At 44.0% G+C, this 20,844-nt stretch overlaps 1 protein-coding gene across 4 annotated transcripts in view; it reads right to left on the bottom strand.

Annotated features, from left to right (window-relative positions):
* The window catches only part of LOC138784040 (uncharacterized), a 242,957-nt gene that overhangs the window by 20,695 nt on the left and 201,418 nt on the right, over positions 1 to 20,844 (bottom strand). For all 4 annotated transcript variants that reach the window (XM_069959482.1, XM_069959481.1, XM_069959483.1 and 1 more), the window contains one exon: positions 11,746 to 11,853. In XM_069959482.1, coding sequence (XP_069815583.1) covers positions 11,746 to 11,853 — 108 coding nt within the window. The remainder of the gene's footprint in view (positions 1 to 11,745; positions 11,854 to 20,844) is intronic.

Raw genomic sequence — 20,844 nt, forward strand, 5'->3', positions numbered from 1 at the left:
ATCTGCTGCTCCTCCTCCTCCCCTCTCACAGCATGCAGTCTCGCTCACACACTGCATAGAGACTGCATCACTCTGTTCCCTCTTCAGAATTATCTATTTTAGGCTAAAAGTTTTTTTTTTTTTTTTTTTGCAACTAAGGTGAAACGCAAACATTTACGAGGGGCTTTGCAGATACAAAAACCGGAGCTGAAGTCTGCTAGGCGAGAAGGACGAGGCTGCTTTATCCTTTCCTCCTATATTCCCATCTCTTACTGATTCATGCATTGGATTCCGTATCTACTGGAGACAAAATAGAAATTCCATTCTGTATACGTTTTCTTTTCCGTCTCTTTTTGCAGAATTAACGTTGTCAAAACTGTCGCGTTGGAGGAATTTCTCCATAGTCGGGGAGACGTGATGCCTCCTAACTCAACCCTATGCCGGCTTACAATGGAGTGCGCGCCAATTTCCACGCAACAATATAAAACTCTGACATGTTATTACCGTGGTTCTGCCGGTCTGAATCTGTCGCTGACATAAATAAGAAAATACCCAGGAGTTTAGATTGTCTTCCTTTCCATTCGTCCTCACCTTAAATATACAAGTGCTCTGGAAAGGAACGCTCGACGGCAGGAAATTGATTTTGCATGTATCTCAATATATTTGAATAAATTGCATAAAATAACTGGAAAGGACACAGGAAGTTAATTGCCTGTCTATGGACGGCTTCTAGGGGGCCAGGTTTTTTTTGCACCCCAATTATACAGCGCGCCGTACAGCGGGAACAATTGTGCTCGGTGTTAATCACTCAGCTCGACAAATGAGCAGACGTGTTTACTGCAAACCTGGAGGGATAAGAGATGAGAAATATAATCCTGCATATAAGGGGACTGGACTAACATAGCTTATAAGGCTATTAGAAGCCACATCCACTTCAGCCTATTACCCTACAATGTTGATCCAGAAGAAGGCAAAAAACCCCATGCGGTAGAAGCCAATAGTCTCCATCTTACAGAAAATTATTCCTTCCCGACTCCAGACCTGGCGCTGGGAATAATTCCCTGGATCAAGGACCCTTCTCCGGACTCCAGTAACTACAACCTGTAATAATATTAAATATGTATCCGGGCCCTATGTGATCTCTTGTATAGAATTCACCATGACCACTTTCTCCGGCAGAGAATTCTACTATCTTACCGCTCTTACAGTAAAGAATCCTATCTCTTCCTTTTCCTCTAGGTGTATAGCGTGCCTCCTTGTTACAGATACAGTTCTCAGTAAAAATACAAAATAATCTAGAGTGACTACCACCATGGCAGTCATTTCCAGTTTCAACCCTGTAGTTGCTCGTCTCTGACATCCATCCAGCTCTACTATGTCTTTCTTATACATTGGGGCCAAAAACTGTGCAGACTATTACAAGCGCTGCCTGACCAGTTATCTGTACAGTAGTACAATTTTGTTTCGGTCATTTAAGCCCCTTGTAATGCCCCCCATGACCTTATGTGCCATGGCAGCAGCTCTCTGACTCCCACAGTTCAGAGCAGGAGAGGTTTTCTATGGGGATTTGCTGCTGCTCTGGACAGTTCCTGACATGGACAGAGGTGGCAGCAGAGAGCACTGTGTCAGACTGGAGAGAATACAACACTTCCTGCAGGACATACAGCAGCTGATAAGTAAGACTGGAGATTTTTAAAGGGGAACTATCAGCAGGCTAGATGAATCTAACCTGCTGATAGACCCCTATTGTGACTGGGCGCTTAGAATGATGGCATGTCTCTTACCTTCCTCCTTTGTGTAATCCCAGAACCAAAGCACCGTCAGGGGCACTGCCCCGCCTCCAGAGTGCCGATCCTCACGCGATGGGGGCGGGGCAGTGCTCCAGACCGAGGATTACACTGGTAAAGAGGAGGAAGGTGAGAGACATAGATACATCTAACCTGCTGATAGTTCCCCTTTAAATTGAAGTAATTTACCAATCGATATAACTTTCAGACACCACTTAACTTGGAAGAAAAATATTCGTAAGACTTTCTTCTTTTAGACCAACAGATCTAAAAACTAAAAGAACAATACTGTCCGTACAAATATCACTATCCAACAGTGTCCGCAGTTTCATAGTGGGGTTTCATGTGGAAATCTCCCTTTCACTTAAAACAAAAATTCTCAAAAGACTAAAAGACTATAGATTTTTTTTTAATAAACAAAAGTGCTAAGAGATAAAACGATCCAAAAGGCCGAAACTCTTCTGGACCCGAGTCACATCCGAGCTCCCCTATTACCTTCATACAATTTTAGTGTGGCTTTTGCTTCGGTAATAGCTTTTCGACATCTGTATGTTGTGGTGTAAGATGTAGTGTATTATTGTTTGTGACACTCCTCAAATGCCAATTTACTTGTCTGAAGATTACACACCAGGTCCAATAAATCTCTACAAATGCATCAAGGGCAACAGAACGGCACATTTCCTCCGCTGCTCCGCTGGATTTTCAGGCTTATTATGGTGCACTTATAGCTAATAATGCCGCGTGTTATCTGCCTGGCATGTAAATGCTGAGAAATGATGCGTCGAGCTCTGAACAGAGGAACATACAGGGGGGAAAAATTCTATTCCCTAATGCACTGGTCAAATACACAATAAAAAAAATCAAATAAAAAAAAATCTCTTTACGTGCGCAAAAGAAAATTAATGGGGAAAAATGTGAGCGTGAGATACAAAGTTCTCTCTTGAGCGATCACCCAGCGAATAAGCCGACGGGTAAATACAAATTAAAAAAGTAAAAATTAAAGAAGCAGAAAATCCTCAGATAATGCACCAGTCAATAGGCTCATAGGTGCAAAAATTATATATTAAAAGGATATTAAAAAAAATCAATAAATAATCGATGGGCAAGAAAAGAAAATTCTCCTGAACATTAAACAGCCTCATAAATCAACATAAAAACGTTCAAATGCTATGAAAAAAGGTTATAAAGTTAGAAAAGTTTTAAGAAAACACACACACACACAAATATATATATACACACACACACACACACACACACACACACATATATATATATACACACACACACACACACACACACGCACACATATATATATACACACACACACACACACATATATATATATACACACACACACACACACACACACACACACATATATATATATACACACACACACACACACACACACATATATATATATATACACATACACACACACACACATATATATATATACACACACACACACACACACACATATATATATATATACACACACACACACACACACACAGTGTGGAAAATAAGTCTCTGACCCGCTGCCGACCACCTACACAGAATGGAGCGTTGTGTAATAATTCTGGTTGGTAACATCACCTGTGAGATACAGAATCTATAGAACATTCCAGATAATCACATTGTAGGATCTATAAATAATTATTCACCATTATATTACATGAAATAAAAATTTGATCAGTGACCCACAAGCAGGTATTCTGCCTCTCACAGAGCTGTCACTATAAGAAGCTCCTCCCCCTCTGCCCTTATTACTTGGATTACCTGCACCTATGTCTTGTCATTACCTGTATAATAATCACCTGTCCACTCACTCATAACACTACAACCTCTCCACCATGGCCAGGACCAAAGAGCTGTCTAAGGACACCAGGACAACACTGTAGACCTGCACAAGGCTGGGATGGGCTACAGGACAAAAGGCAGCAGCTTAGAGAGAAGACCAGAACTATTGGAGCAATTATTAGAGAATGGAAGAATAGCGGTCTGGGGCTCTACGCAAAGTCTCGCCTCATGGGGTAAGGATGATTCTGAGAAAGGTCAGGAATCAATGCAGAACTACGTGGGAGGACCTGGTCACTGACCTGAAGAGCTTGGACCAAAGTCTAACAGAATACTGTAACTAACACACTACACCGTCATGGATTACAATCCTGCAGGACACACAAGGTCCCCTACTCCGACCAGCACATGTCCACACCCATGTGACGTCATCAATCACCATCTGGGTGATCCACAGGAGAGATGGGGGGAAAGTCATGTGCTCACATGAGACCAAAATACAACTTTTGGGTTTGAACTCCACTCGCTTGAGGAAGAAGAAGGAGGAGAACAACCCCAAGACATATAAGGGGAGATTTATCAAACATGGTGCAAAGTGAAACTGGCTCAGTCGCCCCCCCGGCAACCAATCAGATCTGATAAATCTCCCCCAGAGAGTCTATATACTGTATATACAGGGGGAGACATACAGTCATTATATACAGGGGGAGATACAGAGTCACTATATACAGGGGGAGATATAGAGTCACTGTATAGACATAATGCCCCCACAAGTGCCCTCATGCCACCACTGCCCAACACCTCCTGTAGACCAGGGATGGGGAACTTCATCCCTCCAGCTGTTGCAAAACTACAGTTTCCCATATGGACGGCTAAAAGTCCCCACCCCCGCTCTAGACAATCGGGGTGCGGATGATAGTTGTTGCGCAGGACCCCATTTTTATAAACTGCCCCTGGCAATAAATAAGGGTCCCTAACCTTAGGGCTCCACCCTCGTATAATCTCATGGGATATTTATAAACCATCCAGCACCTCTCCCCCCATCACTATGTGTGATGTCCCACCTGACTGCTGAGCTATAAGTCAGTCTTGGCCATCTCAGCTCCCACAATGCTTTGCACCCTTGTAAGGTCTGCATATTATCCATATGTACCAGAGCGGCCATCTGCACTAATACAAGTAGATGGTGGCACCTGGATCACCATGAATGGAAAAAAGCACATCCGTAACTCACCTCAACTCCGCCGTCAGACACGTTTATCCTTCAAGACATTAAAAGTCTCGGCCACTAAACCTCCACAATTACATCTAAACATCCAGTAACAAAACTCTTACAATGTGGAACAAGTATCTGTGTTCTACTCATAGACAAAAGCTACGAGCAAACATCTCATAAAGTCACTTGTCGAGTCATTGTGCCATCAACTCTAGTGTTGGATGAACTTCGGAAACGTTCTTCGAACCGGAACGCTCGGCATGTGACTCCTGGCGGCTGGAGAAGCTGGATGCCAACCGAGGAAACATGTTTTCCTCCCATCTGCTCAATCAAGAAGTACCGTACTGAGACCCCCAAACAAATCAATTTTTGTTACTTTTACAACAGACAGGTGAGCAATGCTATCTGCTTCTGCAGCCTGTTGTTTCATTTTTTTACCTGGTGTAAGATTATCCCTTTAAATTACCAGTCAAGGAGCACAAATATTGGCTTCATAGGAAAGATACCTCGAAAAAAGGTGACAGCTGCGTTGCGGATCTTTCTTCCTAGAAAAGTCAAAAACTGGTCGTCCTATGTAACTTTTCTCTAACCCAAAGTTGCGTTTAGTTAAAACTCTACGATGACGTTCCAGGTCATTTCCCACTCGCCCATATAAACGTTGGCAATCTTACAGTCACGGCCATCAAATCTGTCCCGTTCTTTAAGCTCCTTTGGATTCTCAATCACAGAGAACCTAAAGAACAAGTTGGGCTTTTATGACGAGGTCACAATGGGTCAGCGGGACGACATCATTTTAATTCCGAGAACCAGAGAGGAGATTGATGGCTCGGGAGCGGGGAGAACGTGTTCCTTCAGGTCCAGAGTAAAGCTCTTATTTGTGGACATGTTCTGCTTCCATCTGTGCGCGTTTACAGCAAAGCCTTCCCGCCATGTCGCTCATACCTATGGTTTAACCTTAAGCGACATTGACAGCGTACTCTCAAGGATATTCGATTTGTAAAAACGAGTTCCGTGAAAGGAAATGGCTGTCGCCGTCTATCCCGTCCCGGTAATGTTAACACGGATACAATGTCTGAATTTTTGTTTTATTTCTAATTTCTGCATTTTTTTGGGTGAAGAAGATCTGAAAGGCAGATTGTACAGTGGCTGTTCATGTCTTAAGCAATCTCGGCTCCGGCTAAGGAAGCAGACGTCGGCTACAGCTGTCTCATTAATTACACAAACATCTCGGCTCTCCATGCAAACATCAAAGGGTCCTCGCAATTCCCCAGAGCGTGGTGGGGTTCCTGCTGAATCTCGTCACAACCGGAATTGACAGATATATAACGCTGTGATGTATCCGAAGACGGGGAAATGAAGAGTCCTTGGACGCCACTTGGAGTTACTGTCTGTCCTTGTAGTGTGTCGTAATTATCCCCATCACTAGGGGGTCCCTCCGAGAGGCGCTTATGTTCAATGGAAGATGTTTACCTATAGCAAAACTTTCAGTGACAATTACGCTCATTGTCTGGCGGCACTTTACATATATCCGACAAGAGTATGGATGATACCCTCTTCCACTAGACAGCAATGGAGATGTGAGGAACTTTGTGGAATGGTTCCATGGATGAAAAAATCTGGAGATAAAATATATCTTTAAGGAAACCCATTGATTTGAGAAACAGTTCAAGCCGCTATCTGAGCAAAATGGGCACCATGCTCCCGCGACCACTTCCGATTGCTCAATTTAGTGATCAATGGTCTCTCAGCACCTGGATCCTCAATGGTCAAACCTTCTGACACTATGTAGGTCAAAGAGATAGGTGCCCTTTAATGGGAATATTTGCAACTTAGTACTACAAGCCATAGGGGAGGTCTCTGGCGCTTTCTTCTAGAAGCTGCCATATTAAGTGTTGGGAGAGATTTATCAATCAAGGATGGTAAAGCTGGGAGAGGTGGGGAGAGATGGAATCGGATGACTCCGTCTCCTGCGGGTTTTGGGGCACTACTTTAATATAGGCTGAGGCTGCACTACCCTGGCACTGCTAAACAACTGCTGTCAGCTACATTCTCAGTGCACTGCGGGCCCCAAACAGCTGACTGGGGGGTATAAGTGTGGACACCCTGCTGACCAACTACGGACAAGGACCGAATACAGAAAGGGTACATGCACACTGCGGAATAGTGACAGATAACCAGTTGCACATTTTGCAGCTCGCACCCGGCACCGGACTGAGACGCGCGCGTCTCTGCCAGTGTTTATTCTTTGGATGGATGACGGATCTGCCCATGCATAGAATGGAGTCTATGACATGGGCGGAGATGCGCGCGCCTCAGTCTGCTGGAAGGTGCGAGCTGCAGAATGCGTATCGGGTTATCCGTCGCCATTTCACAGTGTGCTTGTATCCTAACCAGATGACTACATTGACACCATTGCTGAATCGGGTCGTCACCATTAAGCTGCTGTACACATTGGCATCCCCTTCCCCCGGTATAAGACACTGGGAATCTGGCCCCACATGTCTTTCTATCTGGGCAGCAAACAAATCTCATTTCTTCAATTTTTCACAAAACAAATCAAAGTTTACTTCTTATATCCAGAACCAACATTTTTTTTTTCTTTTTTGAACTGGCAGATCACAGTGTCAGCCTGCAGAAACAGAATCACAGCTGCTCTAAAAATACTGGACAAAAATATAAAAAAAAATAAAAACACATCATTTCGGCTGAAGCTGAAGCATGAGACGCGTTATCCTTTCTGCCGAAGCCGATATCACACATAACGGGTGGAGACAGCTGGGAGATTGCGCTTGTGCTAAGAAACAACATTTAGCCATCACACCAAAGCAAGGCTGCAAATCTGCTCAAAACCAAAGAAAAAAACAACTGAAGAAAAAAACATTTCTAATGCACTCCAAATTTACCTCGATTCAAGAAGGAAAAGAAATAGAAATAGATAGATAGGAGATAGATAGACAGATAGAAGATAGATAGATAGGAGATAGATAGGAGATAGATAGATAGATAGATAGGAGATAGATAGACAGATAGAAGATAGATAGATAGATAGATAGATAGGAGATAGATAGACAGATAGAAGATAGATAGATAGATAGATAGGAGATAGATAGATATGTAAAAATGTTCCGCAGCACACCAGCATACGTGTGAAAGGTGATTTATTCCAAAATATACAAAGGAGTACAAAAGATGCGACGTTTCAACCTCCTCACGAGATCATTATCAAGCATGCTTGATAATGATCTTGTGAGGAGGTTGAAACATCGCATGGGATTTGGCAATCTTCCTGGTAGATTCCCCCATCTGTATTTCATCTATACACGGCCATCATTAGACCTTGGTGGCCAGGACAACCATTAGCAGCACAGGATCACATAATGGGGGCCGCATTCACTTTGTTAAACCTCACAAAGCCTCTCTTTCCCTAACTTTACCCCCTCTGCACTCCCCCCCCCTAACTCAAACCCACAAATGGTGTAATTGTAAGAGGTCATTGGGCTGCGTTGTCAGCAGGAGGTCTACCAATGGCCTGGAGGGGGGATTGTGTTTCACATCCTGGGCAGCAGATCATTCCGTATTAGATCTGTTGTGTGTGAGTAAATTCAGCACTACTACTAAACACTGTGCTATACAGGGACAGGCAGACAGCTGTAAGTGGGGAGGGATCATGGGAGCTGTAATCCTCTGAATGATAATCCTGCCAGCTGTAAACCCTGGAGGCATAAAAACAGCTGTGCGGTACAGGACAAGAGACAGCAAACAAACAGGAACTACATCTAGCCATGGCGGTCTCATCTAGTGACCACTGCACACATATACAGGATGTATTTTCTATCAATATATAACAGATTCTCAGTCAGTCTTCATTTGGCCGGCCATAAAGTGTGCGACTAGTGACATTTCATCAGACATCATAGACTTCCAGGTCGGCTTCCTCCGCAGGGGATACCTCCACAGGCCGCTACATATATGGCTGCATGCTAATAGGCAAAGTCCTCAGTAATAAGGAAGGGATTTGCAGCTTCCTCTCCTGGACTATAGAAATTGTTGCGGAATCTTGAGTGCGTTCTATCGGGATGTGAAGTGAGAGGCTGAATCCCCGGGAAGATCGACTCTTGACATCTCCGCACTTGAGTGACAACAACGACGGGCGGCGGAAAGGAAACACAAACCCGGGGAAAAAATAAATCAGGGCTTATTTATAGCTACAAATTAATGACAAACCATTTATATGTTAATGATCGACCTGTGGGACGTGCGACGGAGCGCAGGATTTGTGGCTTATTTATGTGCCATACAGATAACATATGTCATCCGCTGCGAGCCGTCATATAGAGAGGAGGCTTTATCACGCTGCACAGCAATCCTACACACCGGGGAACACAGTCTATTTGCATCTCTTTATGGAAGGAGAAGTGGGTGATGGACGCCAAACCTGGGCCCCTCCGCTACACAACATGGGGGCCGGGGACGGTGCATTACTAATAATACATGGAGAGGAGGGAGAGAGAGATGTATAGTGCTCCAGATGGCAGAGATAGATAGATAGATAGATAGATAGATAGATAGATAGGAGATGGATGGATGGATGGATGGATGGAGGAGATGGATGGATGGATGGATGGATGGATGGATAGATAGATAGATAGATAGATAGATAGATAGATAGATAGATAGATAGATAGATAGATAGATAGATAGATAGATAGGAGATGGATGGATGGATGGATGGAGGAGATGGATAGATAGATAGATAGATAGATAGATAGATAGATAGATAGATAGATAGATAGATAGATAGATAGGAGATAGAAAGATAGATAGATAGGAGATAGATAGATAGGAGATAGATAGATAGATAGATAGATAGATAGATAGATAGATAATAGATAGATATATAGGAGATAGATAGATAGATAGATAGATAGATAGATAGATAGATAGATAGATAGATAGATAGGAGATAGATAGGAGATAGAGAGATAGATAGGAGATAGATAGATAGATAGAAGATAGACAGATAGATAGGAGATAGATAGATAGATAGATAGATAGGAGATAGATAGGAGATAGATAGGAGATAGATAGATAGATAGGAGATGGATGGATGGATAGATAGATAGATAGATAGATAGATAGATAGATAGATGATAGATAGATAGATAGATAGATAGTAGATAGATGATAGATAGATAGATAGATAGATAGATAGATAGGAGATGGATGGATGGATAGATAGATAGATAGATAGATAGAAGATAGATAGATAGATAGGAGATAGATAGATAGATAGATAGATAGATAGGAGATAGATAGATAGATAGATAGATAGATAGATAGATAGATAGGAGATAGATAGATAGATAGATAGATAGACAGATAGATAGGAGATAGATAGATAGATAGATAGGAGATAGATAGATAGATAGATAGATAGATAGATAGGAGATAGATAGATAGATAGATAGATAGGAGATAGATAGATAGATAGATAGATAGATAGACAGATAGATAGGAGATAGATAGATAGGAGATAGATAGATAGATAGAGGATAGATAGATAGATAGATAGATAGATAGATAGATAGATAGATAGATAGATAGGAGATAGATAGATAGATAGGAGATAGATAGATAGATAGATAGATAGATAGATAGGAGATAGATAGGAGATAGATAGATAGATAGATAGGAGATAGATAGATAGATAGATAGATAGATAGATAGATAGATAGATAGGAGATAGATAGATAGGAGATAGATAGATAGATAGATAGATAGGAGATAGATAGATAGAAGATAGATAGATAGATAGATAGATAGATAGATAGATAGATAGATAGATAGGAGATAGATAGGAGATAGATAGATAGATAGATAGATAGGAGATAGATAGATAGATAGGAGATAGATAGATAGATAGATAGGAGATAGATAGATAGATAGATAGATAGATAGATAGATAGATAGATAGATAGGAGATAGATAGATAGATGATAGATAGGAGATAGATAGATAGTAGATAGATAGATAGATAGATAGATAGTAGATAGATAGATAGATAGATAGATAGATAGATAGATAGATAGATAGAACCTGTCACAAGATACCAGCCATGAGTTGCTACTATGTAGAGACTATACTGTAACACTAAGCATAGCGCGGTTAGAAGTTGCCGGTTGCCGGATAGTCTCTGTCAGATGGGGATGAAACCAGTTACAAAAAAATTCTGTGAATTAGAAAGGAATTAATGGCACCGTTGAGGCATGAAATTAATTGCGCCTCGTGCCTCCGCGATGCCCTCAATTTTCAGTAAAGTAGACGGTATATCAGTCCATCTCGCAATATGGCCGCCCCGGCTCAGTCCCGGCACCTCGGAAAGCTGGGAAGCGCATTATGCAGAATTAATCCCGCTTTCCTATGGGCTTTTACAATGCACTGTTTGCAATCCCGGCCGTTAAACAGCAAGCTGGGAGCGGGCGGGCGGGAGGCGGCTATCACACTAAGCGCCGGCAGAGCAAAAAGAAAGACGTAATGGAAAATATAAAACAAATATAATAAAGCCTTCTATTTCCGAGCAAATATATTTCTGCAAAAAAAAAAAAAAAACACAAAAAAAAGCAAAAGATAAGCAAGATTTTGTCACGGCTAAAAGTAATCCCTTTGTTGTTTGCCGAAAACTATTTCACAAGCTCCTTTCAAATCTTTTTGATCATAATGAAAAGGAACAAATGCAACTTCAGAGTCGCGAACAATAAAAACATATTCACATATAAATACGAACAAAAGTAAATATCTGGCTGCAGCCGGCAGGTTTTTCTTTTTCCGAGCGTTTTATTCATCCTCCCCCCGCGCTGCACATTTCTCATTTAAAAAGCGGAGAACACAAAGCCCTTCCTCTCAGTGACAGGTGAACCACGGGGGATAAAAACACATCAAGATATGCAGGCAGCAGCTGTCTACCTTTTTGGCTTTCCTTAGATACGTCCTGGCAGAGTCCTTGAAAGCCTCCTCCTCCTCGGCAGACTCCTTGGCTTGCAGATAACAGACCCATCCCAGAAGATACCAAACCTACAAGACAAGGGTCAGAGGGGGCATCAGTACGGGCAGCTGGCAGCGGGCGGGAGCCGACGATCATAGTCCTGGTCGGGTGGGAACGGCTCTTAATGATCTGGCCCGTCAGATAAGAAAGAATCAAAAAGTATATTAAACAATCAAAATGAGCTGAGTGATTAAGAGGATGGGACGGTGTGCATAGAAGAGAAGAAGAGGATGGGACGGTGTGCAGAGAAGAGAAGAAGAGGATGGGACGGTGTGCAGAGAAGAGAAGAGGATAGGACGGTGTGCAGAGAAGAGGATGGGACAGTGTGCAGAGAAGAGAAGAGGAGGATAGGACGGTGTGCAGAGAAGAGAAGAGGATGGGACGGTGTGCAGAGAAGAGAAGAAGAAGATGGGACGGTGTGCAGAGAAGAGAAGAGGATGGGACGGTGTGCAGAGAAGAGGATGGGACGGTGTGCAGAAAAGAGAAGAGGAGGATGGGACGGTGTGCATAGAAGAGTAGAAGAGGATGGGACGGTGTGCAGAGAAGAGAAGAGGAGGATAGGACGGTGTGCAGAGAAGAGGAGGATAGGACGGTGTGCAGAGAAGAGAAGAGGATGGGACGGTGTGCAGAGAAGAGAAGAGGAGGATAGGACGGTGTGCAGAGAAGAGGAGGATAAGACGGTGTGCATAGAAGAGAAGAGGATGGGACGGTGTGCAAAGAGAAGAGAAGAGGATGGGACGGTGTGCAGAGAAGAGAAGAGGATGGGACGGTGTGCAGAGAAGAGAAGAGGATGGGACAGTGTGTAGAGAAGAGAAGAGGAGGATAGGACGGTGTGCAGAGAAGAGAAGAGGATGGGACGGTGTGCAGTGAACAGAAGAGGATGGGACGGTGTGCAGAGAAGAGTAGAAGAGGATGGGACGGTGTGCAGAGAAGAGAAGAGGATGGGACGGTGTGCAGAGAAGAGTAGAAGAGGATGGGACGGTGTGCAGAGAAGAGAAGAGGATGGGACGGTGTGCAGAGAAGAGAAGAGGAGGATAGGACGGTGTGCAGAGAAGAGAAGAGGATGGGACGGTGTGCAGAGAAGAGAAGAGGAGGATAGGACGGTGTGCAGAGAAGAGAAGAGGATGGGACGGTGTGCAGAGAAGAGAAGAGAAGAGGATGGGACGGTGTGCAGAGAAGAGAAGAGGATGGGACGGTGTGCAGAGAAGAGAAGAGGATGGGACAGTGTGCATAGAAGAGAAGAAGAGGATGGGACTGTGTGCATAGAAGAGAAGAGGATAGGACAGTGTGCATAGAAGAGAAGAGGATAGGACGGTGTGCATAGAAGAGGATAGGATGGTGTGCATAGAAGAGAAGAGGATGGGACAGTGTGCAGAGAAGAGAAGAGGATGGGACGGTGTGCAGAGAAGAGAAGAGGATGGGACGGTGTGCATAGAAGAGGATAGGATGGTGTGCAGAGAAGAGAAGAGGATGGGACGGTGTGCAGAGAAGAGAAGAGGATGGGACGGTGTGCAGAGAAGAGAAGAGGATGGGACGGTGTGCAGAGAAGAGAAGAGGATGGGACGGTGTGCAGAGAAGAGAAGAGGATGGGACGGTGTGCAGAGAAGAGAAGAGGATGGGACGGTGTGCAGAGAAGAGAAGAGGATGGGACGGTGTGCAGAGAAGAGGATGGGACGGTGTGCAGAGAAGAGGTGGATAGGACGGTGTGCAGAGAAGAGAAGAGGTGGATAGGACGGTGTGCAGAGAAGAGAAGAGGATGGGACTGTGTGCATAGAAGAGAAGAGGATGGGACTGTGTGCATAGAAGAGAAGAGGATGGGACGGTGTGCAGAGAAGAGAAGAAGAAGATGGGACGGTGTGCAGAGAAGAGAAGAGGATGGGACGGTGTGCAGAGAAGAGGATGGGACGGTGTGCAGAAAAGAGAAGAGGAGGATGGGACGGTGTGCATAGAAGAGTAGAAGAGGATGGGACGGTGTGCAGAGAAGAGAAGAGGAGGATAGGACGGTGTGCAGAGAAGAGGAGGATAGGACGGTGTGCAGAGAAGAGAAGAGGATGGGACGGTGTGCAGAGAAGAGAAGAGGAGGATAGGACGGTGTGCAGAGAAGAGGAGGATAAGACGGTGTGCATAGAAGAGAAGAGGATGGGACGGTGTGCAAAGAGAAGAGAAGAGGATGGGACGGTGTGCAGAGAAGAGAAGAGGATGGGACGGTGTGCAGAGAAGAGAAGAGGATGGGACAGTGTGTAGAGAAGAGAAGAGGAGGATAGGACGGTGTGCAGAGAAGAGAAGAGGATGGGACGGTGTGCAGTGAACAGAAGAGGATGGGACGGTGTGCAGAGAAGAGTAGAAGAGGATGGGACGGTGTGCAGAGAAGAGAAGAGGATGGGACGGTGTGCAGAGAAGAGTAGAAGAGGATGGGACGGTGTGCAGAGAAGAGAAGAGGATGGGACGGTGTGCAGAGAAGAGAAGAGGAGGATAGGACGGTGTGCAGAGAAGAGAAGAGGATGGGACGGTGTGCAGAGAAGAGAAGAGGAGGATAGGACGGTGTGCAGAGAAGAGAAGAGGATGGGACGGTGTGCAGAGAAGAGAAGAGAAGAGGATGGGACGGTGTGCAGAGAAGAGAAGAGGATGGGACGGTGTGCAGAGAAGAGAAGAGGATGGGACAGTGTGCATAGAAGAGAAGAAGAGGATGGGACTGTGTGCATAGAAGAGAAGAGGATAGGACAGTGTGCATAGAAGAGAAGAGGATAGGACGGTGTGCATAGAAGAGGATAGGATGGTGTGCATAGAAGAGAAGAGGATGGGACAGTGTGCAGAGAAGAGAAGAGGATGGGACGGTGTGCAGAGAAGAGAAGAGGATGGGACGGTGTGCATAGAAGAGGATAGGATGGTGTGCAGAGAAGAGAAGAGGATGGGACGGTGTGCAGAGAAGAGAAGAGGATGGGACGGTGTGCAGAGAAGAGAAGAGGATGGGACGGTGTGCAGAGAAGAGAAGAGGATGGGACGGTGTGCAGAGAAGAGAAGAGGATGGGACGGTGTGCAGAGAAGAGAAGAGGATGGGACGGTGTGCAGAGAAGAGAAGAGGATGGGACGGTGTGCAGAGAAGAGGATGGGACGGTGTGCAGAGAAGAGGTGGATAGGACGGTGTGCAGAGAAGAGAAGAGGTGGATAGGACGGTGTGCAGAGAAGAGAAGAGGATGGGACTGTGTGCATAGAAGAGAAGAGGATGGGACTGTGTGCATAGAAGAGAAGAGGATGGGACGGTGTGCATAGAAGAGAAGAGGATAGGATGGTGTGCAGAGAAGAGAAGAGGATGGGACGGTGTGCAGAGAAGAGGAGGATGGAACGGTGTGCAGAGAAGAGAAGAGGATGGGATGGTGTGCAGAGAAGAGGAGGATGGGACGGTGTGCAGAGAAGAGAAGAGGTGGATGGGACGGTGTACAGAGAAGAGAAGAAGAGGATGGGACGGTGTGCAAAGAAGAGAAGAAGAGGATGGGACGGTGTGAAGAGAAGAGAAGAGGTGGATAGGACGGTGTGCAGAGAAGAGAAGAGGATGGGACGGTGTGCATAGAAGAGAAGAGGATAGGACGGTGTGCAGAGAAGAGGATGGGACGGTGTGCAGTGAAGAGAAGAGGATAGGACGGTGTGCAGAGAAGAGAAGAGGATGGGACGGTGTGCAGAGAAGAGAAGAGGATAGGACGGTGTGCAGAGAAGAGAAGAGGATGGGACGGTGTGCAGAGAAGAGGAGGATGGGACGGTGTGCAGAGAAGAGGAGGATGGGATGGTGTGCAGAGAAGAGAAGAAGAGGATGGGACGGTGTGCAGAGAAGAGAAGGGGATCGCAGAGAGCAGACAAGAAGATTATGGAACTCGCTCTATGTGGATGATGTATATAAGACATATATAGGGGTATAATAACAGACAGGATGCATATATAGGGGTCTAATAACACACAGGGTGGATATATAGGGGTATAATAACAGACAGGGTACATATATAGTGGTATAATAACAGACGGTACATATATAGGGGTATAATAGACAGGATACATATATAGGGGTATAATAACAGACGGTGCATATATAGGCATGTATTGTACATGGGTGCAGCACGCTGTTAACAGTTTTTTGGGAGACACAACGCCACTTATACACAGTTCATAGGGAAGCGCTCTACTAACAGTTTATAGGGCAGCACTCTACTAACACAGTGTATGGGACAGCACTCTACTAACAGTTTATAGGGCAGCACTCTACTAACAGTTTATGGGGCAGCACTCTACTAACAGTTTATAGGGCAGCACTCTACTAACACAGTTTATAGGGCAGCACTCTACTAACACAGTTTATAGGGCAGCACTCTACTAACACAGTTTATAGGGCAGCACTCTACTAACACAGTTTATAGGGCAGTACTTTACTAACACAGTGTATGGGGCAGCACTCTAATAAAACAGTTTATAGGGCAGCACTCTACTAACAGTTTATAGGGCAGCACTCTACTAACACAGTTTATAGGGCAGCACTCTACTAACACAGTTTATAGGGCAGCACTCTACTAACACAGTTTATAGGGCAGCACTTTACTAACACAATGTATGGGGCAGCACTCTAATAACACAGTTTATGGGGCAGCACTATACTAACACAGTTTATAGGGCAGCACTCTACTAACACAGTTTATACAGCAGCACTCTACTAACACAGTTTATAGGGCAGCACTCTACTAACACAGTGTATGGGGCAGCACTCTACTAAGTTTATAGGGCAGCACTCTACTAACAGTTTATAGGGCAGCACTCTACTAACACAGTGTATGGGGCAGCACTCTACTAACACAGTGTATGGGGCAGCACTCTACTAACAGTTTATAGGGCAGCACTCTACTAACACAGTGTATGGGACAGCACTCTACTAAGTTTATAGGGCAGCACTCTACTAACACAGTTTATGGGGCAGCACTCTACTAACACAGTGTATGGGGCAGCACTCTACTAACAGTTTATAGGGCAGCACTCTACTAACACAGTGTATGGGACAGCACTCTACTAAGTTTATAGGGCAGCACTCTACTAACAGTTTATAGGGCAGCACTCTACTAACACAGTTTATAGGGCAGCACTCTACTAACACAGTTTATAGGGCAGCACTCTACTAACACAGTTTATAGGGCAGCACTTTACTAACACAGTGTATGGGGCAGCACTCTAATAACACAGTTTATAGGGCAGCACTCTACTAACACAGTTTATACGGCAGCACTCTACTAACACAGTTTATAGGACAGCACTCTACTAACACAGTGTATGGGGCAGCACGATACTATCGCAGTGTATGGGGCAGCACTCTACTCTGGCACTCTGCTATCATACTTTATGGAGGTTCCTTATACCGTTGCTAGGACAGACACCCCTGCAGTAATGGGTAATAGGTGGGGGCGCATAGCCAGTCCTCCCAGCAGTAGGTAACCATGTGTCAGTAATAATCACTGTGACCTGTCAGCAGGGGGCGACGTACAGGAAACCAATATATGGGCAGCTTTATGTAAACACAATACGGTAATATAGTGGCCACATCCACGTGCATAACAGATCTAGACAAATGTGCTGCCATATTACTTAACCCGCGCTCCCACCGTTACCAAGGTGACCAGTTTTGTGCAAAGAAGTTTGAATAGCTTTATTAAAGTGAGCGCTTTGTTGTGTGTGTCGTCTCAGCGGGGGCCCGGCTGTGAAATGAGTTCATATACTCTATATTACACTCTATTACAATATAGTCTTTAAAGTATTATAATTCCTGGCGGCCTCATGCCAGCAATGTATTATAAGCCCTCGCTTCTATTGTTTGGCTTTCCTTCTATTACCATGAACGTTAGAAGCTCGCCGTTATCACGGACGCAATGTTTATTTTCTAGTAATAAATAAAAAAAGGAAAAAATTGTGCGTTCGCCGCTCATCATTCTGTACCCACTCATTTCTTAACCCCTTCCCATCCAAGCGGTTTTTGGAGACGCCATTTTCACCCTCACCCAGCCATGTTTTCTTTCTATTCGTCCATCAATAGTTTACGGTCGCACTTTTTAATGCCGCTCCTCATATGACCATATAATGATAAATATTTGTGGGGTAAGGCCGGGTTCACACTCCATTTTTGTAATCGTTTTTTCATCTCTTTCTTTGCACAAAATGGATGAAAAAAAAAATGATTGCAAAAACACAGTGTGAACCCAAAAATTATTACAATGTTTATTATGCTACTTTTATTCTGAGGGTCAATAGGATTACAGTAATATCAAATTTATACATTTTTTTGTGGTTTTACTACAATGAAACAATAAAACCTATTTTCAGGAATTATTGGTACGGAATTTTATTATTTTATTTTTTTTCTACTGTTGGGTAGTCTTTCCTTCTACTTCAAATGCAAAGTGTCTGCTTTGTTGTGTCCATAGCCACACTTCCTGTCTAGTGTACATCCTGTAACTGACTTCCTGTTCCTGCTATACACTATAGCCAGAAATTCAGTCATCTCTTCTCTATGAGAGAGTGCTAGAGTAGGCTGAATTCCTAGCTAGAGTGTACAAAAGAGCAGGAAATCTGTTACAGTAAGTGGGGAAATGATGAGCAAACAATTTGCATTTAAAGTAGAAAGAAAGACCACAGGAAAGCATTAAAAAAACAACTTTCTTTACTAGCTGAAAATAAGTTTCATAATGATTAAATCCCGTTAAAAAAATAAAATAAAATGACTTTTCATGCCCCAATTTTCTTATGCCCTCTTGTTTTTTCCACCTACATAGCTGTGCTGGGCTTATATTCGCAGGGGGAGCTGTAACATTTGTAAATTTTAAGAAAGATCTGACTTTTCTATTGCTTTTCAATCCAGATTTTTTTTTGGAGGAGAGGCGACCAAACAATCCGGCCATTCTGGCACTGTGCATTTTATTTCTAGGTGACATTCACCAGGGGGAATAAATCATGTGATAATTGTAATAGTTCTGACTTTTCTACATGCTGAGATAACAATGTATTTTTTTTCTTACCGTTTTTCTTTCATACAGTAGTAGGGAGGTGTTCTGACTTTTTGACTTTTAAAAATGTCAAAAATTTTCTAGAGAATTTTAGCACTTAAAGGGGATTTATCAAAATGATGGCCTATCTGCAGAGAGCTGGATCTGGAAGGGATCTGACTCCACACCCCGAAGAAGTCATGGCACTGCGTCATTTCAATGTTTACCGCTGCTCGTCGTACTTTGCATTGTTGCTGTCGATGCCGGGGTATTGTTAATCTGTATAGGACAATGCTTCAGTACCCTGCACCTCCACTACTGGTAGAACGGTAATGTAGGTAGGAGCATTGGTAAATATTGAAGAGGCTGCCACCCCCTTCAACCAGCTGACTGGTGAGAGTGTTAGAATTTAGAGCCCCCTAGAGATCTACTACTGGTCCCTAGGATAGGTCATCTGCATTAGCCAATAAACCTTATTACATGTTCCCTGGATAGGTGATAAATAGTGTAGCGCAAACTTGCCAAACTTGACATTTGACTCCCTGCGGCTGGAGAAGTTGCATGCCGCTCTAGAGAGTCCTGGAAAACATGAATACAGCCATAGGTTTGAACAGTTTGGCAAGTTCGCTATCGATCAGTATTTGACGGCAATCGGTCACAAGAGGAAGTCTCTCGGACCCCCATCAATCACAAGGACAGGAACCCTTGCCCCGGGTGCTCAGCAACCTTAGGAAGTCTCACAGTAAGTGAGTGAAGTTATAGCCCAGCATGTGACCTGCCCCTTCGTTCAGAGGACAAGGGACCCCCGTTCTCCTACTGGACTTGTCACATATCATGTTTTATTCTTGGGATTCCCCCTTTAACATATGGATATGCACAGGATTTGGATCTCTGCATCAGAAAAATGGATTATTAATCACTATTAGTGTTAAGCAGACTTGCCGAACTGTTTGGGGTCAGCAACGTTTTCTGAACCTGATTGTTCGATATTTGAGTCCTGGCGGTTGGATGTGGTCCTCGAGCAGCCAGGAAAACATGGATACAACCTATGGCTGTATCCCTATTTTCCAGGACTCTCTAGGGCGGCATCCCTGCCGGGATGTTGAGCATTTGGGTTCGGAAAACGTTGCCAAACCCTAACACTTTGGCAAGTCCGCTCAAACTAATCACCATAAAAAAATGGACTTGCCAAACTGTTTGGGTTTGTCAACATTTTTCAAACCTGAACGCTAAACATTCGAGTCCCGGCAGGGATGCTGTCCTGGGGCTGCCAAGAAAACATGGATACAACCTATGGCCGTGTCCATATTTTCCAGGACTCTCTAGGGCGGCATCCAACTTCTCCAGCTGCCAGGACTCAACTGTTGAGCGTTTGGTTTTGGAAAATGTTGCTGACCCCAAACAGTTTGGCAAGTCCATTTTTTATAGTGATTAGTTTGAGTGTTCGCGTTTGGCAACACTGGAAAATACAGGCGGTATCCATGTTTTCCTGGCAGCCCAACTTCTCCAGCTGCCAGAACGCGAATGTCAAGGAATCAGGTTCGGAAAACGTTGCTGACCCCAAACAGTTCGGCAAGTCCACTCAACACTATTCACTATTAAAAAAAATGGATATTTAACACACAGACACATGATCATAGTAATAGTTTTTCTTTCTAAAAGCAACATATTGTCTGAAAATTATGGAAAAAGCTTTTTTTTTTTCTCTTTTACGTTTACCAAATGCAATAGAACAATAAAGAACACAGAAACCTGTAGATGGGGAAGTGTAATCAGCGAGCGGATCCCGAAGTTTCTGCATGTAAGGTATTATTAAATCCATAAGTGTTATTCTATAAAGAATCACTCCCCATAGATTGGGAGAAACACTGTAAATGAAGATGAATGGGGGAGAATGGATTGCTTGTAAGCTATGATCAGGAATAATGGGCTGAAGTGCTCTCCAAAAAGAAGAGTAAATGAAAAAATAAAAAGCCATTGACTGCTTCCAGGGTGGATTACCTGAAGCAGAACATT

This window comes from Dendropsophus ebraccatus, chromosome 2, assembly GCF_027789765.1.
Source record: "Dendropsophus ebraccatus isolate aDenEbr1 chromosome 2, aDenEbr1.pat, whole genome shotgun sequence".
NCBI classification, from domain to species: Eukaryota; Metazoa; Chordata; class Amphibia; order Anura; family Hylidae; genus Dendropsophus; species Dendropsophus ebraccatus.